The sequence below is a fragment of the Magnolia sinica genome, chromosome 10, assembly GCF_029962835.1.
Source record: "Magnolia sinica isolate HGM2019 chromosome 10, MsV1, whole genome shotgun sequence".
Lineage (NCBI taxonomy): Eukaryota > Viridiplantae > Streptophyta > Magnoliopsida > Magnoliales > Magnoliaceae > Magnolia > Magnolia sinica.
This window is the reverse complement of record NC_080582.1, coordinates 48,391,239-48,414,590: the sequence shown is the minus strand read 5'-3', so window position 1 is coordinate 48,414,590 and position 23,352 is coordinate 48,391,239. Positions and strand designations below refer to the sequence as shown.

General features: G+C 38.6%; 1 protein-coding gene across 3 annotated transcripts in view; it reads left to right on the top strand.

Moving 5' to 3' along the window:
* Nucleotides 1-23,352, top strand: part of LOC131258366 (uncharacterized) — a 96,114-nt gene that overhangs the window by 18,625 nt on the left and 54,137 nt on the right. For all 3 annotated transcript variants that reach the window (XM_058259640.1, XM_058259638.1, XM_058259641.1), the window contains exon 6: nt 16,987-17,066. In XM_058259640.1, coding sequence (XP_058115623.1) covers nt 16,987-17,066 — 80 coding nt within the window. The remainder of the gene's footprint in view (nt 1-16,986; nt 17,067-23,352) is intronic.

Sequence of the window (23,352 nt, the reverse complement as noted above, 5' to 3'; positions counted from 1 at the left end):
TTAGCTCTCCAATGAAATGATAATTGCCTCTTCTTCTTCTACTTTCTTCTTCTTCTTCTTCTTCTTTTTTTTTTTTTTTTTGACTGGACAAATTAGGCTTGAACAACACATTATCTTGATCACTTTTTCCTAGAATTGCTTATATTCCTATTCTTGAAATAAAGGGGGGTACTCATCCACGCTCTTTGTTTGGCCTACATGTTCGACATGCATCATCATGATTTGCTAGGCCTCATTAGAGTTGGCATATAACTAAAGATTGCACTCATCATATGATTGTTTGATTGCACTTAAAATGCATATTTGAAAAATGCTGAGCAACCGTCTAGATTGAGTACTGCAATATTATGTTTAGAAGTGTTTCAATATAGCATTCTTCATTCAAAATAATAAAAAACAACCTGCATTTTGGAGATGTGTTCGTGAGAGGAGAAGACCCCGTTAAGTTGCTTGTGAGGAAAACGGCTAGTCTCTCTCGCGTGGATGAGATTTTCGATGAGGGAGGTGTTGAGGATCTACTTGCAGTGAAGAAGATCGAGAGGAGCAAGCACTGACAGACAGGGACCAGAACAATGGAGAGAGCTCGATTGACAGGAAGATCTTGTGGGTTATCTAGAAGCCATGCTAGAGGGGTCGAGGTGGGGAAGACTATCTACATTAGTGCAGAGCCAGCTTGTGTGGAAGGCTAACGGGCTAATCTAGAGCCAGAGTCGATGAGGGAGAGGGAGAACCACAATCAGTTTCGGTTTCAGTTTCTCCACCTCAAACTCTGCATTCGACGTCTTTGTCGACATTGCACACCTTTAATAACCAACGAATCGCTAATCAAAAGTATTTAAATTAAAAAACACAAACCGAACCAAAGATTTGACACTAGTTGCGCAGCTACACCTGCACACGTTTGATGCCGATAACACAAAACCACAAACAAAAATATCCAAAATAAAAAACCTAAATGGCCAAACCAAAAGCAAAAGAAGAGGCACATAGATTTACGTGGTTTGGCAATATGCCTACTCCACGGGGCAATGTCACGAAGCTTTCTTCATTTTTATTTATTTATTTATCGTTGTTATTATTTTTTGGAAGATAACAATACTAGGGATTGAATCCTGGATCACTGACGCACTACACTGTCTCGACTAGCTCATGTAACGAGCACGGATAGTGCGAAGCTTTCTTTTATACTGAAATAAGAAAAATTGGAAGTACAAGGCTTACCTCTCACTCCCACTCCTTCACTGCAAAAGAAATCTTTTAGTCGTTAGAGATGACAAAAAAATTTATTAAGGAGCTCGCCACAAGCAAGAAAAAAATACATCTCTACACTAAAACATAGAAGCAAATAAGGGAATAGCTGCCTTAGCTGCTTTTATCAAGGGAGTCCATGCCAAAGTGAGACCCTTAATGATTCCCGCCACCCCCTCAATCGAAACTTTCTCATTCCTGAAACACTGTCCATTTCGTTCTTTCCAAATAGCCTAGAAGATAGCCATAATGAGAAGCCTCCTTCCCCCCATCCTTATTGTGCCAAGCCTACAAGAGAGTGTCAACAGACTCCTGCATCACCCAAGGCATATTAGTCGCCTCAAGGAAATAACCCCACACCTCACGAGCAAAGGTGCAATGACTAAATAAGTGATCGATCGATTTTGCGCTCTCCATACACATAAGGCAGGCGTTCAGAAGTATGAGAGACCGACGCTGTAAGTTATCAATTCTCAACACTCTTTTTGGCCACCAACCGCACAAACATCGCCACTTGCAGAGGAGCACTGTAAAACCAAATGGTGAAACAAATAAGGAGGCGAAGGACTTTGAGGACCTGTAGATAGGATGGAGTAAAAGAACGCATGGAGAATCTACTAGAGCGGTTACCTAACCAAATCATGGAGTCTTGTTCTTGAATTGAGTGGGCTAAGTTCTTGAGAAGATATGAGAGGCCAACTAACTCAACAATCTCGTCCTCCCTCGTATTCCTTCGAAATGTAGGGCTCCACACAATCAAGGTATCCCGTATCGGTATCGGTCGGCTTAACGGTGCCCTCCGATACCGATACGGATACGGGGGCGTAACGGCGATACGGGGGCGTAACGGCCCGTAACGATGCAAATTTTTTTTTTTTTGCCAAAAAAATATGGATTAAATCCGGAATATTTTAAGCATTCCAAATATGCATTCATTTATAAATTGGAACATATTTATGGTGGTGTAATGGTCCACTCTTTGGTGAGAAGTTGTATCGGACTGTCTAATGAATTTATGAATCAGATAACCTGAATTTGACTACAAAATTCATATATTTAATTTTCTAAATATCTAATTTATATACTTAACAATTTGATATCATTTCTCCCAATAGTTCTTTAAAAAAATGAAATTAAATTCAGGTAGACGGCGTTGCCAATTTGGGGCTGACTTGGAGGACCAATCCATGCCCCAAATCAGCTTCAAATTCATGCAATTTATTGGCATTATCCCACTTATGAATTGGTGGACATTTATTGGATAGTGAATCATGAAAAAAATCAAAAGGCCCTATTTTAAAAAATAAGCGTCTAAAAATTAACAATTAAAACTATTCAAGCAATTTGATTTTGGCATTGTGAGTTAGCAATTACAGTTCATAATTTAATTGGTAAATTTTAAGTTAATACATGTCTCGTGTACAATTTTTGAAGGGCTCGAATTAGGTGGGACTCGGATTGTGAGCACACGAGTGTCAAAGTTTTTTGGGCCCCACCTGTGATGAATGTGTTATATCCACACCGTCCATCCATTTTGCCAAATAATTTTAGGGCTTGAGCCTAAAAATGAGGCAGATCCAAAGCTCAGGTGGACCGCACCATAAGAAACAACAATAATTAAACGTCCACCATTAAAAATTTATTGGGGGCTACAAAAGTTTTAGATCAAGCTGACATGTGTGTTTTCCCTTCATCCACGTCAGTGTGACCCTATTAATAGGTTAGATGGAAAGTAAACATTACAGTGGACCCTAAGAAATTTTAATGGTGAGCATTCTATAACCACTGTTTCCTATGCTGTGGTCCACCTGAGATTTGGATCTTACTAATTTTTTGGATCATGACCTAAAATGATGTGGCAAAGTGGATGGACGACAGGGATAAAATACATACATCATGGTGGGGCCTCGTGGCACGTGTATAAAAGCGTCCTACACAGATTTCTTTGGAAGTGGATTGAGTGGTGTACTCACTGACATACCTGTATTGACGTTAGTAAGTCCCGTGGGTCTGATCATGAGGTATGTGTTATATCTAAACCGTCCATTCATTTGACGAGCTCGTCTTAAGGCTTGACACGAAAAATAACACAGATCTAATTATCAAGTGGACCACACTGCAAAAAACAGTGGGGGATTGAACGTCTACCATTGAAACCCTTTTTGGGATCACAAAAGTTTTGGATCAATATGAAATTTGTTTTTCCTCTTCATTCAGGTCTTTTTGACCTTACGAACAGATTGGATGGAAAATAAATGTTATGGTGGGCCCTATAAATATTTTAACGGTGAAAATCATTATCTCCGCTGCTATTTTTGGTGTGGTCCAGACGATCTTTAGATATGTTTCATTATTGGGTAATGCTCTAAAATGATCTCTAAAAATAGATGAACGATGTAGATATAATAAATACATCACTGTGGAGCCCATGTAACTTTGATCTCCTTTGAATCGTTCGTACAACTTGGAGCTCGAGGAGTGTCAGCACTCGTCTTAGCATGACACGTACCTACAACAGCTATATAGCTGGTGTGTGGTACACCAGCCAATCCACTTCCGATTTTCTTTTTCCGATACGAAATGAAAAAGAAGGGAGAGAGAGAGAGAGAGAGAGAGAGAGAGAGAGAGAGAGAGAGAGAGAGGAAGAAGAAGAAGAAAAGAAAGAAAGAAAAAGGTTTTTTTTTTTCCTATTTCTTTAGCCCGTAACAGCCGTTACGGGCCTAAAGAAAATAGGCCATTACTATTACGTATTGGCCGATATGGCCGTATCGTAATGGATACGGGACACCCTGCACACAATCGAATTGCCACATAGAGAAGCACTGCTAAACTACACAAGAAATCTCTCACTCAGAAATCCCTCAAATGGATACACTCTTTCCATCTGTGATCCCCCTTCTATAGACCACACCACAAGAGAGCAAAGTCCAAAACCTAGTGAAACTAGGCTTCACCATATATGTGAGAGAGAGAGAGAGAGAGAGAGAGAGAGAGAGAGAGAGAGTCTTTCTCGGATGCCTTTTCTACTCATCACCCACCACATAACATCCTATGTTCTCTATCGTACTTTTTGTCCTATTCAATAAAATCATGTGTGAATTCCTCATCTTCTCTCTATACTTATCCATCAATTGCGCACGTAAAAAAATAGCTTCTATTGTTGATCATTAGTGTTGTGGGTCCTTCTAATTAGTTGCCACTCCCACTTTGAATTGCACTTCAAAATTCACGTTCTTGCTCCAACTTTCTAGTGGTTTATTTGTTGCTGCTTTGTTTCACTCTTCATGTAACTAGATCCTACTCTCCTTGGCAGGAAGCCAAATCGATTCTTTGATACCCACGTTTCTAGCCTTTTTTTTTTTTTTTTTTGTCTTGACCCATTGCAAAACATCCTAGGCGCTCTACCATATTTTTTGTCCAGTTTAACAAAAATCATATGTGAATTCCTCATCCTCTTTATATGTATCCATCAACTGCCTAAGGATAAAATAACTTCAATTGTTGATTGTTAGTTGCAAGTAATGTTCAGAGTACTGGTATCGTTATATATATTGATGACCAGGGATACGGAAATATGCATCCATATTGCCGATACTTGGAAAAATATCGCCGTTTAAGGGAAATATTAGGGAAAAGGTGAATTTTTTCGGTGAAACTTAAGGATATTAAAAGACGTACTCATGTGGAATCAAAATATTGCCAAATACAACTATACGTATTAAGCTTTCATTTTATTGGGGTATGCCAATGTGGTATTGAAAAAATTAGTATAAATAAATTTAAAAATTTATACACAATCAATAGATTGGTCAACACTCATTAGTATATAAAATTTCCATATTAATTAACAATAAAGAACACATTTTCCAATATAAAAGTTGAAAAATTAGATTTCCCCAAAATTTCCATTTTTCACTTGAATGATTTTTTTTTTTTTTTTTTGCCACAAATCCTTGTCAATACATGAGATGTATTCATGAGATATCAATGGCACATTTTTTTTTTTAATACCACAAATCCATAAACTTCAAGGAGATCGGCTTGACAAGCAGAGGATGGAGAGGAGGACGATTCTGGGGGATTTCGTTGGGAAAGCGCTAGAGGGGATCGGGTCAATGATGCCAGGAATACCTCTTGGGAAAGATCTTCCTCTCAAAGAAACCGATCTCTGGATAGTAGAGCGGGGAGGAGGTCAGGTGCCTCTGACTCCAAGGGTTGGAAATCCTCAAGAAATAGAGAAGGGAGAAGAGTAAGGTCTCAACCTAAAGGGAAAGGGAACGTCATTGAAGATTCAAGTACGATGACGATCCAAGGTTTGAGAAGGAAGAAGGTGAGTGGATTGTAGTGTTAAAGGATAGGAAAAAGGATTTGGGGAAAGCGAGTAGGTTAGGGGGGGAATCCTTGAAGGAGCTTCGGACTATTTTCATGAAATCGTTCTCGGAAGAGTGGATGGTGATTAATTTCTCTAGGGTATTTGGGCATTTCAGGGAAGTTAGGGAAGTGATTATTCCCTTGGTTAAAGGGTCTCTGTCTATTCGATGTTTTGCTTTTCATTCGGATGGATAATGAAAAGGATCTGCATAGGTCCTTAGATGGGATGAGGGGTAGAAGTTTCAACTTTCAATGGGACCGAAATACATGTCCCACGGGCTCATTTTGGGCTGGCGGAAGCAAATAGGGAAGGGAAAGGGGTCAAGGGTAGGTCTCAGGGTAGTCGACAACCAAAGCAAAGGGGGAATCCTAGGTCCGCAACCATCCTAGTTAGATTGGGCAGTGGTGGTTCGAAACCAAGTAAGGGTCTGGTGTCCTTCAAAGTGTCTTTGGTTGTCATTCCAGCTAATGGGTGCAATCCTTCCATTAATCCTATGGTTTGGGTAGATCCTCACTCTTCCTTGCCTGGGTTAAAGTCTTCTCTAGTCCCTATCCTAGGTCCTAACCCCCAGTCCTTTTCGGTGGTTAGGTATGAGATTAGAGTCCTTCCCTCTGTTGTTGAGAATGCTTGGTATAATCTACAATGTAGTCTGGCTGCCACGCTTAGGGAGGGCGTGTCTAGCTCAGAGTTGTCATTTTGGCTTTCCTAGTATTACAGCTTGGAGGTAGGGGATTTTCTCCTCTGGTAGCTATCTGAATATGTTTTATGGGTTTTTTTTTGACCTTCAGAGAGTATTGATTGTGTTGTGGGTTAGCTTCATATCGGAGGTCCTACTCTCTCTCTCTCTCTCTCTCTCTCTCTCTCTCTCTCTCTCTCTCTCTCTCCGTGAATGGGTTGATTGGTCCCCCTTCTGTTCGTCAGATGTTTGGTTCCACATCCTTGACGTCCCTTTGGATATGTGGTTAGAGGAAGTTATGACGGCTATTGGCTCCTATTTGGGGCAGTTGTTGGCCATCGATGAAGCCACCTTGAAATGGGAGGAACTTAGATAGGTTTGGATTTGCGCTCATATCAAGAATTCGATTACGATCCCTTCTACCTTAGTCTTGGTTGGGGAGGTGAAGATTGTGGTCAGGGTGGTTCTTAAGGAAGTTATGACGGCTATTGGCTCCTATTTGGGGCAGTTGTTGGCCATCGATGAAGCCACCTTGAAATGGGAGGAACTTAGATAGGTTTGGATTTGCGCTCATATCAAGAATTCGATTACGATCCCTTCTACCTTAGTCTTGGTTGGGGAGGTGAAGATTGTGGTCAGGGTGGTTCTTATGCGAGGGACAGGGCGTTTATTTATTATTATTATTATTTTTTTCGAGTGTTGGGTCTGTCAGAATTTATGATGGAAGGCCCAATGGCGTTCCTTCTTCGACGGGGCATTAGGGGACTTTTGGTGCTCCTGTGGTGAGTTGGTCCCACGGGCTACCAGATCTGCTTAGGTGATCATGTGAAGCAGGATTTGAGGTCTTGCCTCGTATGTCCCAGTGAGGCAAGAGATAGGTACGCGTGCTCCACCTTCGCCCCAATGTCCCCCTTGGTCAAATGTGTGGCGCTCGTAGCCCCTCTAGACGGTTGGCTTCCTCATCCTCTCTTCTGCCATGAGTCGGTTCCTAGCAGCAAAGGGGCTAGATATGTGTGGGCCACGGTTTCTCCTCTTGCGCCTCCCTTTGATTAGAGGCCTTGTTCTTTGACACATTGGTTGGATGAGGCCCATTCCTCTGCTTCTCCACTAACCTCAGGTTCCGAGACTCAAACACGCATCTCAATCCGTGTTGTTCTCGCCTTGGGAGGCCAAGAGAGTAGTATGTAATTTCGAAATCGGGTCCTCATGCATTAATTTCTAGTAGCCCCTCGATCAGAGCAAACGCTACGTCTCTTCGAGAGGGTGATGTGGCGGGTGTTGGGCTCGAGACATAGGGGGTTTTGATGCGTGGGTGCTGTGATGATGGGGATATGACGTTGGCGTCTCTAAGCATTTATTACTCTGAGGACGAGAGCCAACCCACCTCCTCTCCTTCCAATGTTGTCTTGATGTGTGTCTTTCTTAAGCTGGACGGAATTGGCGGTCCATAGTGAGAAGTTCCGCTTCTTTATTGCAAAGGGGCAACATGGAGTCCTCTTAGCTTAGCGATGTTGATCCCTTGGATAGTTTTAGTGACACGTGTTTCTCATCCTTCGCTTGTTCGGCATCGTCCTCGGGGTCTCGAGATGTGGAGCCTGATATTTCTACCCCTTGCTTCGATCGTGCGGGGTCTCTTGCTCGTGTGAGTCTTTTTAGTAGAGAAGCTAGTGAGATTGTTCCTTATCCCACATGCGAATCCCCATTGCGTGTGGCACCCTTCTATGAAGTGGCATGTTCGAATTCCCACACATGTGATTATAACCTAGTGTCCCCTTTTCTTTCCGATTCATTCCATATCCCGTCTTCTATTACTATTCCTTACCCTTTTGAGTTTCCTTCCAGGGTTGTTATGGGTATCCCGAAGGATGATATCCCTTATCTCCTTCTTCGCTTGCTTACCATTCTTGGGCTGGGGTCCAAGAGGTTAGGGATATCCCTCTCGAGTGTCAGTTAGGCTTTCCCCATGTTAGTGGGGATTCGTTGGACCTCCCTCCTTTCCAGGCTGTCTGTTTATGGATGTTTCTTTGGTATCAAGGATATTTTTGTTGGTATCGTGGATATTATCAATAGTATTGTTGATACTAGGGAATTTATATGAGGGATTCTTCTCAAAGTAACATCAGTATTGATAATATCCCCAAGTATCGATATTTGGAATTTTTTACTCTTCCAGCAGTTTTAATATCATTGACTTGACGATACTGATAATATCGGCAGTATTATCGATAATATCACCAATATTTGGAACACTGGTTGCAGGTCCTTCTAATCAAGTGCCACTCCTAGTTTGAATCGCTCTTCAGAATTCCAGAATTCACGTTCCTACTCCCACTTTCTTGTGGTTTATACTTGCCAACATTTTGAAACAAATGCTTCCCATTCCCACACCCGGATTTGTTGCTGCTTTATTTCCCTCTTCGTGCAACTATATCTTCTCCTCGACATGAAGCCAAATTGATCCTCCGAAACCCATGTTTCATGTCTTTTATTTTTTTGGTCTTTTCTTCACCATCCTCTGGCAAAGCGTTATAGCGTGACTCATAAAATTGATCACACCATAATTAGTGCAACTTTATTCATTTCCTTTCTTCTTGTAAATATAGGTATCACGATGGTTCTCCTCTACTCATCTGGCATTATATTTGTTTGAAAATTTTTGTTGCAAAAACTAGTTAACCAAACTAATCTGATTCCTCACAACATCTTCACACTTCTCTAAGATTTTGGTCTTTTCTTCACCATCCTCTGGCAAAGCGTTATAGCGTGACTCATAAAATTGATCACACCATAATTAGTGCAACTTTATTCATTTCCTTTCTTCTTGTAAATATAGGTATCACGATGGTTCTCCTCTACTCATCTGGCATTATATTTGTTTGAAAATTTTTGTTGCAAAAACTAGTTAACCAAACTAATCTGATTCCTCACAATATCTTCCACACTTCTCTAAGTATATCATACGTCCCCATAACCTTTCCTTTCTTCATACTTGCTAAGGCTACTTATACTTCCTTTATCTGAATTGTATCATAATCCACATGCCTTCTCAACCCTGTAGGTTAGGGTTGGAGGCCCCTCCTTGTTCTGCCCCCGTGCTTGGTTCATCATTCCACAACCTAGTCTTCCCATCTTTCCCTAATCTCACCATCTTTAACTATTTCAATATGGTTTATGCTCTACTTTCCGTGGCCCTTGTTTCTAGTTTATAGGTTTCTTTCTCTTACTCTCTAGGGCTTAAATATTTTACAAGTAATCAGTTGGTTTGTACTTGGCTGGCCTGATCTTTTCTTTTCTTTTTTGCCTCTTAGTATTTTGTATCGTTCAAGGTTATCCACAATTCTACTTTTGCCACTCTTTATAATTGGACCTTTTCTTAAAATTGTCCTATATTATATGCTTTTCATGCCTTTAGATCCTCCAAGTATTTCATTGACCACCCTTTTTACACAGTCAGACATCCTGTCCACTCCTCCAAGATCTTTTCTTCAAAGAGTCCAATTGCCTCTTATTACTTTCCCTGTAAATGATACAGACATTTCCCCTTTTAAGTTCTAGCATTTGATTCTCTGGCAACTTTTACTCTTACTGCCTCTTTTCCAGCTTTTAATGCCCGGTTGCCCACATATTAGGCTACTACTTAAGTGGCGTAGTTAGAGGCCAACCTCGTATAACTTTATAGTCCTTGCACATTGACATCTTTGTCCTTTACGGAGGAAGAAGTCTTGTTGTGGTATGTAGGTCCACTTTTTTAGAAGTTAATTTCTTTCTCCTTTTAAATAATAGAGAGATATGGGCAATTGTATCCCTTATTGCTAAGTCATATGCTATCACCTCCCATGACTAGTTTTCTTTCCAAGCCGATATCCCCCTTGTATCCCTCTCATATCCGTCACTATATCCCAAGTCCATATGTCCCCATTCAACAATATCGGATCACACAATATATGATCTCTCTCTTTAAAACTCACTTAATATATTGTACGTTGTATACTAAAAAAAGGTGCAAATATGCATAAGAAAAAGAAAACATAGATTCCTCTACACTCCCCCTCAAGCAGGAGCTTGGACATCAATTATATCCAGCTTGTGACATGTGTTGAATAGTTGATGATGACTGATGCCTTTGGTTAAGAAGTCAGCAAGCTGATCTTCTGACTGATAGGACATATGAACCACTTGAGAAGATACCTTTTCACGAAGGAAATGGCTATCGACTTCGATAAGCTTGATGTGCTCATGGTAAACAGGGTTGGAAGCAATGTTGTCATATCGCATATGCATGTGTGCATATGCGATCGCACAATCGCATATGCGGTCGCATATAAATTTAATTAATTATTTTTTTTTGAAAAATTAAAAAAAATCAGAAAAATAGGGGAAAAATAAAAAAATGGAAAAAATATAAGAAAGTAGGGGGAACTTTCCTAAGTTAATAGATCACTAATTTTATACGTTTAAAATACATTTAAGTGAAATAAAACCAATTAAAAATGAATTAAACATCAAGTCATCAACATTCAACAATATAATTAACAAATATCAATTAACACTTGGTAAGTTAACAAAATGAAGAAGCTATTTATTTGTTATTGATTGTAGAAAATGGAAATATAACTTACAAGTCACTAACAAAATATTACAAAATGGTAAATGCTACATTGCTACTATATACATTAATCTATTTGCCAATGTGGCATTTGATCACCACCACCATTGTCATCATTGTCGTCATCATTCGAGTCATTTCCTTCTTCCACATATACTTCTTCTTCTGTTTCTTCGTTATCTGTATGTACTAATACTTCATCAATATCTAACAGTGGATCTTCAACCTGATCATCATCTCCTCTATCTCTTCATTCTCTTCCACGGGTTGATTGCTACTACTTGCCCCTCCTCTCTTTCGCCTTCGAGTGGAAGTAGAAGTACTTTCTCCAGATGTCGATCCATATGCGGCATCTTCAATTTACGCCCATGTCAGGTCCTCGCTAGCAAATACTGGGTCCTCCGTATCTACGAGCCACTCGTTATCTGGATCTAGCTCACCTAAGTAAATAGGGTAAAAGAAACCAAGCTTTTCTTTCTTAGTCTGGAATCATTTTTGCAATTTCTGATTGTATTGGAGGAAGACTAAGTCATTGAGCTTCTTTTGCTCAAGGTGATTCCATTTCTTGGTATGAATCTGCATGAAAGAAAGTGCATTTGGCATTAGTTATTTAGCTAATTAACTTACTGCCTCGAACGTGCTCCAGTTGTGCTTGCAACCTTTGGTAGAACACGTGAGTAAAAGAATCCTCATGGCTGGCTTCTTTAGAGTTGGATCTCTCTTGTTCGGGTCCACTCCATAAGTAGCCCACCAGTCAGCTGAGAAAAACAGTTTTAAGTATGTTAGACTTTGTAGATTAGATTGTAAAAAAATATTTGTAAGAGAGCTGAGATATTCATACTACTTACTGGGCAATTTCATTGTCTAATGCCTAATGATGATATCCTTTGAGAATATGCCCTCACTCTTTGTATAGAAGTCCATTAAAGCTGAGATCTTTTCTTGTTTTTCTCTATCTGGAATCATTCTTTCCAACACATCAATAAATCGAACCATATGTATAGTAACTGCTTTAACCGGATTGGGAGAAGCGAATAAACAGGCTTGGTTGTAGATGTAGGCAACCGAATACAATAGATATGACATTTGTCTGCCCCATCTTCTATCTATAATATCTATAATAGGCTTGTAATCACGCTCTCTATAATTAAAATGGTCCACAATCTTATTTCTCGCCCTCTCCATCTCATCATATATGTAACCCATTGAAGGCTTCTCATCTCCGTCCACCAATCGGAACACAATGACTAAGGGCTCGAATGCTTTTAGCGCCTTTACCACTTGAGTCCAAAAACTTTGTGAAAGGATTGTTTGTTGAACATTTTTCCCTTTTGCCTTCTTTGACCAAAGCACACTTCTAAAATCGGCCGACACTACAAACTTCTAAGTTCCAATTTTTTTTTGCATGTAATCTTTATAGTGTTAAGAAGCTGTAGTGAAACGGGTGATTAATAGACATAACAAGTTACCCCCCAATGTGTTTTCTCATTCGACTAAGAAGAAGGGCGTGTTTGTACATATAGATCATGATTCTTCTAGCCCTTACAATCACTTTTAAAAATAACCTACTTATATCTTCTAACATCAGATCAATACAATGGGCCGTACAAGGGGTCCCAAATAAACGACGCTTCTTCATCATAAGAAGATGACCGTCGGCTATATATGAGGTTGCGTTGTTTGTAATTACCTGAACAATATATTCCTCACTTATTTCCTCAACTACACCATCTAGTAATTTAAACAAGCAATTTCAAGTATGCAAATGACCCGATGCATCCACGGACTTTAACAACATTGTCCCAGCCGGACAATTCCCTAGAAAGTTAATGAGAGACCGACCAGATCTATCGGTTTGTATATCGGCCGTGAGTAAACACTCATACATTTTTCACGATTCCTTATATTCGGCTATAAAGGATCATGTATAATCAACTTTGGGTTTGAGGCATGTCTCCCTCACTTCATGATATGAAGGAGGTTTAAGCCCAGGTCCAAATTGACCTATAGCCTTAATCATAAATTTGAAGCTTCTTGATTTAACCGCGTTGAAAGCAATACCGGTTTGGTAAAACCACTTAGCAATATATTGAATAGTGGTTTTTTTATCTTTTTGTTTATACCGGTTTTCTGAAGTTGTTTAAGCTAGCTCTTTGCCCCGACCTTTTTGGCCGACCACATTCTTAGGATGTGGTTTACACTATCTATCCATGGGCCCATGCCCTCGGGCTCTTTTCGAGGCCGTTGGTGGTCTAGACCGGCTCTTGGGATTTTTAGAGTAATTTTGTTGCATGCTTTTGCATTTGACCTCGGTAAATGTGTAAAGTATTGCTTGTGCCACGCAATGCCACCGGAACCACATAACTCACATATTATGTGAGTCTTTTCCATAACTCTACGATAGTGCCCATACTTTCAACCCGGGTTATTCGACTTGGGTTTCAAAGAGGAAGATTGTGAAGAAGACACGGTGTGTTGGGTGTGTATTGATTCTTCTTGTTATAACTTGTAAGTTGTAAACTTGTAAAAATAAAAACTAAAACCTAAACTAAAGTAAATAGTCAAGACTAAAGAGATCAGAGAGAGAGAGAGAGAGAGAGAGAGAGAGAGAGAGAGAGAGAGAGAGAGAGAGAGAGAGTTACACTTACACTAGTAGCAGTAGAAAGGGAGAGAAGAAAAAAAGAAATAAAAGAAGTTAGAGTTACACTTGTAGTAGAAGGGGAGAGAGAGAGTTACACAATTACACAAACACAAATTACGCAAATTTGGAAATATATTCTTGTCTCGACTCTTGAATGTTGTAGACTTGTAGACTTTTAGTAGAATGTAGATGCTTGCCTTCTTTGAACTCTTGCTTGATTCTTGAAATTTGAACATGGACTTGCAAGTTGTAACTTGTAAAATGTAAAAATAAAAAAATGTCTTGCTCGACTCGTCTCATGATTTAAATGTAGAGAAAGAGAGATGGAAAGAGATATAGATTCAAATTTCAATAGAAATGATCAAATGAATGTATAGATTGTAGAGAATGAGAATGAATGAATGTAGAATTGTAAATTGAAGAAATGAGAATGAATGAATAGATGAAGAACTAGAAAATGAAATGAGAGAATAAAAATTACTAAATTGTACTAATAACTAATAGTAATTAGTAAGAAATGAAGTGAGAGAATGTAAATTACTAAATTGTACTAATAACTAATAGTAATTACTAATTAGTAAGAGAATGTAGAAAATGAAATGAATGAAATGAGAGAACTAAGAAAATGAAATGAGAGAATGTAGAATTATGCAATGTGAGACTTGGAATTTGATGTCTTCTTGCTTCTTCTATCTCGAATCTTGATTCTTGATTGAAACTTGAAAGAAGTTGGAGCTTGGGCCTTGGAGACTTGGAAATTGAGAGTTGGAATATGGAGAATGTAAGAGAGAATGAGAGATTTGAAAGTATGAGAGTTGGTGAGAGTTTGAGTAAATGAAACTTGCATATAGAGGGGACTTGAAGGCCTTTTTGTAGTAAAAAAGTCCAGATTTTGCAAATAAAAAATAAATAAATCCCAATGGTCAATTTTTTTACCGTTAGGCGAATATGTGATCGCATATTCTCGCATATGCAATATATGCGATTGCATATATGCATTGATCGCATATGCGATTAATTCATAAATATGCGCATATGCGGTCGCATATTCGCATATGCGACCTCACATGACAACACACTTGGAAGAGATGTGTATAGCAGCCAAATGATCACAATGAAGTGTCATAGGATGAGACATGAAAATGCTCACCTCGGTTAATAATGTCATAAAAAAAGGAGTTCATGGATCCCATGAGCAATGTCTGGATATTCAGCTCCGGCACTAGAATGGGCCACAATGGGTTGCTTATTTACTTTTCCATATAACCAGATTTCCACTCCACTAAAGTACAATAACCTGCAGTGAATCATCTATCAGTGAGAGATCCAACCCAATTTGCATCTGTATGTCTCAACACGAGTATGACCATGCTTAGAGTGGAGAATTCATCTTCCAAGAATTCCCTTGAGAAACTTTAAAATGCAATAGACAGAATCCAAGTGACATGTGCGAGGCGCATGCCTAAACTGACTCACCACATTGACATCATACTTAATAATCAGGACGAGTGATTGTCAAGTATATGAGTTTTCGAACTAGCCTCTGATACAATCCAGCATCTTGCAGTAAGTCACCACTATTAAGCTGGAGACGGTGGTTCTATTCAATCAAAGTATCTACTCATAGTGATCGACCTCGCGAATGACCACAATCGTTCAGAAGATCAAGAGTATACTTTCGTTGAGAAATAACTATGCCTCGGTGTGATCGAGCTACCTCAATGCCCAAAAAGTATTTAAGAGATCTATGGTCTTTATTATCAGATTCTTTACTTAGTAATGCCTTTAGTAACTGAATGCCCTCTATATCGTTACCTGTAACAATAATATCATCAACATAAACAGTGACAGTAGTGATCCAAGATCCTATATGGCATTCTATTAATTAAGTATGCAACACTACGGATTGCATTTAGCCTAAAAACACTTTGGAACATTCATCTCTAAAAGGAGTGCCCGAGCTACTTCTAGGAGATGCCTTTTTTTTTTTTTTTTCTCTCAATTATTCCATTTTCTTGAGTACAAGGGCATGAATTCTGATATCCGATTTCATTTTCTGCCAAGTAGGATTGGAAGATAGATGAAAGGCACTCTCATCCATTATTAGAATGTAAGGTTATATTCTTGCATCAAACTGATTTGTGATCATCTTATGAAAAATCTTAAAGATAAAGAAGACTTCCTCTTTAAACTTCATAAGATACTTGTACACCCAAGTGGCTCCGATGCAATCATCAATACTTATACAGGTCAAATAGTATGTGTAGCCAAATGCCGATTTGATGGAAGAGGGAACCCAAACATCAAAGTGAGTGAGTGACAAACGGAACCATATTGATTTGCACTACTAGGATACAATGTTTGACAATGTTTGGCAAGTCGACACGTTTCAAACAATAGACCACAATCATTATTTGACTTGAATGATAAAGGAAGTGACAATCTCAAACTTTCAACAAGTATGTGTCCTAGGCAGTGATGCCAATACATAATCTATTCTTTAGTTAGGGATTGTTTGGGAACTAGTATTTGGAATGCATTGGATTCCAAATCACAAATCAAGGTGATTCTGAATCCTCAGTCGTGTTTGGCAGCTTGTATTCGGAATGCACTGGAATCCAAAAATAGGAATGTATTGAAATTTTGTAGTATATTTATAGGAATTTGAATTTGGTTACTAAATCAACTTTAATACCCAAATTAGTGTACATATGTGATATTTAACATAATGATTGCAATAAGCCCATTTAAATATATACTTTTGCCAAAATGATGAAATTCCGAGCCTTGGGTGGGCCATAAGAATAAGATCACAAATGAGCTACTAGACAACGTTTTTTAACCGTTGATTTACATGGCCAATGTTTGGACTGTTCGGATTATTCTATTGATATAATTTTAGTGATGCAGCCGATAATTTGATTGCCATTGTCGCTAGGCTATTAATTCATTGTCATTGTCGTTGTCATTTTCATAAGAAAAAAAAATACAGATTCATTGACAGTTTGGACTTCATAAGCTTCATTATGTTATACTCCTACACACACGGATATGTTTCTTTATTTATTTGGAGTTGGCTAGTTCATAGTTTGAAATTTTAAATCAGACACTAGTTTTCCAGCAGTTTCTCATGCAGGTGTATTTTCTTAGTTTACGAGTTCTTCCTTGGCAATGATCTCCGTAAGTAAATGATAACCACAATATCGTATATTATCAGTGGATTATGATGACCAGCATGGATGCTTCTTTTTTTTTGAGCTCTGAGTTGAGCCTTTGACCTCTTTTGTGCTTCTTCCTAGAACTTCATTCATTGTTAGGAATATTTTCTGACTAAGCTTTTCTAATACATGTCTTTCTCACATTCATTTGTGGTGGAATTTTTTCTGGCTAAGCATCTTGAATACATGCCTTTTGATGGTGAGGCTACCTTTTTGATAATGCAGATATCGAACCATTACAATCTAATATTGATCTAGAAGAGGGATATTGCAAAGCTTTACTCTGTCGTTTACGTTTTCGTAAGGTCTTACCCAGTGTTTGCCTTATTTATTTTTTGTTAGAATCAACTAATTAGATTTTAGAGTATTCACTCTTCTTCCTTACGAATGATTATTTATGTGTATATGCATGCAGTAAATGTTATGTTGTTCTCTTTTAGTGATAATGTGCAATTTTTCCATCAAAATTTATTGCGCCATGCACTATTTTAAATATCGACAATATCGGCTGATATATCCCACGATATATCTTGTATCCCACCAGTGCGATAAGAAACGCACAAGTAGTGCGATATATCCCACATGTTCGATCTAGTGAGCATTTTCGAATTTCGATGCTCTTATTTCTTGTAAATCATGTTAAATTAGTGGTAGATTGTTACAAATTCATGATTGTTCAGGTTTTGCATGAAAAATCATGGATTGGGAGCTTCGATTTCGAGATTTGGAGGAGATGGGCTGAGTTGAGAAAAAAATGAAAGAAAAAAAAAATCAAAATTTCCCAATTTCTTGCAAATCGTTTGCAATTTTTGTGTTCAAACATCACATCAAACATGTCTATAACCTTATCCAGTGATTCTTCTTTTGCTTTTGAATGTATTGTTTGTGTTTCCACTCGTCTTCTTACATTTATAAATTATATGAATAGACATTGAATATACTTGCATCAATTCAGTTAGACAACGCATAAATTAGGATCCCATACAAAGAAAACCTATTATGTGTACTTGTTTTTTGTAATGTTTTGATTTATAAGTGTGTATTGATGTCTTTTTTAATAATCACCGAAGTTTCATTGAAAAATTCAACCAATTTCCCAATGTTTCCCCATGTTTCCAACAACAACGATACATTACACGATACAACCGATATATCCCATGCGATAACCGATACATATCCGTATCCCAAGAATGCGATACATAACGCGATACTGATATTTCGAACACTGGCGCCATGTCAATTTGGGTATCCTTCTTGATTAATTGATTCCAATGTTTTCCATATAGTTATCGTGTAATGTATCGCACCCTTAGGATACGGATACATATCGGTTATTGCGTGGGATATATCGATTGTATCACATAATGTATATTAATGTTGGGAAACATGGGGAAACATTAAGAAATTGATCGAATTTTTCAATGAAATTTCAGGGATTGTGAAAAAAGACATCAATGTACACTTAGAAATCAAAACATCACAAAAAACAAGTGCACACAATAGATTTCATTTTAATGGGGTCCTAATCTATGCGGCATCAGTGTTCGAATTGTCGACGAGAAATCGATAATATCGGCGATATTATTGGTGTCGCTGAACCGGCGATACCGAAAGCCCAAGTTTTCGTTTCTCTTCCAAATGTCGATGAAATATCGGTGATATTTTCGGATTTAGCAAAAAAATAGCTATCGTTCTCCTTATTATTGAAAAAAAATTGAAATAAATATAAAAAATATATACAAAAAAGATCTCTTACCTTCTTTTTCTCCCAATCTACCTGCGGAAGTGGATTTCGGCTAGATTTAGTGGGCCAATCATTGTTGATAGCTCTGAATTTTCCGATATAAGAAAACCCTTTTAAAAAACCCTTTTCTTTTCTTCAAAGAAAGATATTTGAAAGAGAACTTGATTTCACCGGGATTTACGGAGATTTCGATTCGGATTTGAAAAAGAAAAAGATAAATTTCTGGAAAGATTTTTTACGGAAGATGAGATTGATTGCGATTTTCTGGAGAAGAGGAGAGAATTTCGTAAAAACAAAATCTCTCTCGTGTCCGGGAGGGGATTAACTACTAACGGGTTGAGTATACTCACAGGTTGAGTAGCGAGACGAGCTACTGAAGTGACGTTGGTAAGTTCCGTGGGCCCCACCATGATGTATGTTTTGCATCCACACCTTCCATCCATTTGGAGAGATCATTTTAGGGCAATATCCAATGAACGACTTAAATCCAAAGCTCCAAGTGGACCCAGCACAGAAAACAGTGGGACAGTGACACCCACCGTTAAAAACTTCTAAAGGCCACAAAAGTTTTAGATCAAGCTGATATTTGTGTTTTCCCTTAATGTCTTTTTTAACTTTTGAACATGTTGGATTTCAAATAAACATTATGATGGGCCTTAGGATAGTTTCAACGGTGGGAATCACTCTCCCCGCTGTTTTCTTTGGTGGGGTCCACAACAGATTTTTATTTGATTCATTCTTTGGTTCATACCCTAAAATGATATCTAAAAATGGATGGACGGTGTGGATATAACATATACATCATAGTGGGGCCACAGAACTTGGTGACGTCACTTCAATAGCTGACTCGCTACTCAACTTGTTAGTATCTATCTAATCTGCGTCCTCTCACACCAGCTGTATAACTGCTGTATACGTATGCAAGTTCTGTGGGTCTGATCACAAGGTATTTGTTATATCAAAACCGTCCATCAATTTAGGGAGCTCTCTTAAGGCTTGAGACTAAAAATAAGACAGATCTAACTATCAAGTGGACCACACTGCAAAAAGCAGTGGGAGATTGAACGTCTACCATTGAAACCCTTTTTGGGGTCACAGAAGTTTTGGATCAATATGAAATTTGTTTTTCCTCTTCATTCAGGTCTTTGTGACCTTATGAACAGATTGGATGGAAAATAAACGTTATGGTGGGCCCTACAAATTTTTTAACGGTGAAAATCATTATCTTCGTTGCTATTTGTGGTGTGGTCCAGATGATCTTTAGACATGATTCATTTTTTGGATAATGCTCTAAAATGATCTCTAAAAATAGAGGAACGATGTAGATATAATAAATACATCACTGTGGGGTCCATGTAACTTTGATCTCCTTTAAACCGTTCGTACAACTCAGAGCTCAAGCAGCGTCAGTGCACGTCTTCGCATGACACGTACCTGCAGCAGCTATATGGCTGGTGTGTGGTACACCAGCCAATCCGCTTCCAGTTTTAAGGGAATGGAATCCGCTTCCAATTTAATGGTGGGTTTTAATCGCTGTTGTTTCCTTTGATGTGGTCCACTTGAGATTTGGAACTACATTTTTTGGACCATGTACTAAAATGATATGCTGAAATGGATTAATGGAGTTGATTTCTTGCATATATCATGGTGGGCCCACGGAACACTCTCTGGTAGCCACCTCGTTATTCACAGCATGATAAAACACATGCCATACGGTGGGTACCACAAAGTCCTTACACCACCTAGAGGACTTGATTTGGCTAGTGACGTTGCCACTATCAAGACGGCTAGCGGTTGGTGCTATGTGGGCCTAATCATGATGTATTTATTTGATCCACGCTGTCCATCTATTTTTTCAGATCATTTTAGATCTTGATCCAAAACATCAGGCATATATAATTCTCAGGTGGACCACACCACAAGAAATAGTAGCAATTGAATGTCCACCATTAAAAACCTCCCAGGGTTCAATGTAATGTTTATTTGACATCCAACCCGTTGATTAGGTTATACAAACTAGTTTGATACAAAATTTGTGGCCCTTGAGAAGTTTTTAATGGTGTGCATTCAATCAACACTGTCCTGTGATGTGGTTCACTTGAGATTTGGATCTATCTATTTTTGGGCTTATACCATAAAATGATCTGGAAAATTGAATGGATGCATCAATATGTCAAACAAGTGCCATATCCAAGCCATCAACACCAAGTATACCAATATATAGATTCCATGTCCCAACAAAGGTGTACTATTTTAGTTCATTAACTTTTACATGTCCTAATTATTATATGTTAGCTGCATTTATATTATATGAACTCATTTTGATTACAATTGGAGCGATTTCTTTTGGCAGCGTATGCTTTTTGGGTCCCATTAAATGAAAACTTATAATTTAATGCATTTTTTTTTGTAATTTTTTTTATTCATAAATATGCAAATATGTGTATTTAGGCATGCCCTGAAGTTTTACTGAAAAATTCCATCATTTTCCCCATTATTCGCCATATTTTTTTCCCGCATTTCCGGTTATCGGCGATATTATCATCGATAACGATAATATATCTTTATCTCCAGTCAGCGAAACTTGTAGCGATACCGACAACTCGAACACTGTATATGCGTTGTCTGATTTAAATGATGCAAGTATATTCAAAGTCTATTAGTATAATTTATAAATGTAAGAAGGCATGTATGGAAACACAAGCAATACATTCAAAAGTAAAAGAGAAGTAGAAATATACCTATGAATAATGTGTATGGCTATATCTCAAACCCACAAAGTTGCACAGTGGCTCAAAATCATCATTTCCATCTCGGCAGGGTTGGGCATAGTACTGTTTTGCTCCACAAACCGACAATACTATGCTCAGGTCATAGTAGAATAATACCAGTGAAGATACTTTCTAACATAATGTTGGTACTCTTTTTTTTTTTTTTTAATATATATATATTTATTATAAAGGCAACAACTTTATTGAAAAACCACTAGGAGCGGAAAAGAATACAAAAAGAAACAAAAAGAAGCAATAGGCTCAAACGCTAATTACAACCCCAAAAGGGCGAAAAGCATATGAACGTCCAACTCCTTGATGCGGGCTGTACAATAAAAAAACCCAAAAGTTGATTTTCCTTTCGCCCCAGATGGCCCAGAGGCACGCCATTGCCCCTAACTGCCAAACCACCTTTCCTTCTTTCCCAACACCTCCTTCATGCCATGATGCTAAGAAGGAAGGCATGGGCGAAGGCATAACCCAAGAAACATTGAGAGTCGTTAGAAAAAACTCCCAAACCCTTCTAGGAAAAGGGCAATGAATGAATAGATGGTCCATTGACTTTGCATCCCACATGCACATTATACATATATTTGGAAGAATCATTCCTTTTTTTTTTTTTTTTTTTTGTTATAGAGATTGTCCACTGTGAGGACCCTATTCCTTCCAAGCAACCAAACAAAAGCTGCAACAACCTTTGGGAGAGCTCCGTACTTCTAGAAGCGGAAGTTATGGGAAGATGGGAATTGGGGGTGTTTAATGAGCCTGTAGAAGGAGCCAACCCAAAATTTGCCCGAAGTATGGCCTTTCCATACCATGGAGTCTTCCACCGAGGTGTCTATCATGGCGTTATTCAATTTGTCCAGAAGGTTTAAAAGAGCATCAACTTCCGCATCTGACAGACCTCTTCGACTTTGGGCATCCACACCATCCGACCACCTTCCAAAGAGAAGCACCTCGCCATAGAGATGTTCCTGTCTGGAGAAATAGAGGCCAAAGCAGGGAATGCATCTTTTAGCAGGTAGTCTCCTATCCATAGGTCCTCCTAGAAGAGAATGTGGGATCCGTCTCCAACTACGAAAGAAATTTATTCTTTAAACTTGGCATCCACTGAGAGGATGGTCCTCCAAAGATCATACATCTTATAGCTCAAGGAATTTTTGGTCCACCATCCCCCTTGGCCAATATCATATTTAGTAGCCATTACCTCCCTCCATAAACTATTGCCTTTCGTGGTGAATCTCCAAAGCCATTTCCCCAATAAGGCTTGATTCATATGTTTGAGGACCTGTAAACTAGCCCCTCCTTTTGCTTGAGGCTTGTAGACATCCTCCCATTTCAAAAGATGAAACTTTTGCTTCACCACTTTACCACTTCATAAGAATACCCTTCTTAATTTTTGTAGCTTCGCAAGAATAGCTTTTGGACATTGGAAAAGCAACATGAAGTATAATGGCATATTTGAAAAAGCTGTTTTTATCAGGGTTAAATGACCTCCAAAAAGATAGGTGGCTACTCTTCCAAGAGGAAAGCTTTTGTTCAATCCTTTTAATTACTGAATCCCATAGATGTTTTGGTGGCTTTCCTCTACAAAGCGGTAGACCAAGATAGGTGGATGGAAAGGAGCCTACTCCACACCCAAACCTTTCCACGAGTCTTCGAATCTCATCCTTCAACACATGGATTCCAAGCATTTCACATTTAGAGGGATTAACCTTCAGTCCTGAAAGTACTTCGAAACGCGCTATAATTTTGTGCAAATTTTCAATCATGGTTTCGTTCGCTCACGAAATAATATAGTATCGTTCCCGAATTGCAAGTGAGTTATTGACGGTCCTACATGCACCACCTTGAAGCCTTAGATTAGACCCATTTCTTGACCTTTTGAGAGCATCTTGCTCAATGCCTTTGCTACCACAACAAATAAAAAGGGGGATGAAGGGCTGCCCTGCTGCAACCCTCTAGAAGCCTTAAAATAACCTTTGGGGCAGCCATTCACCATAATTGACCAGGACACCGTTGGTACTCATCCTCTTGAATTTGAGAAAATTTGGGGAAATTTTGAATTTTCCACAA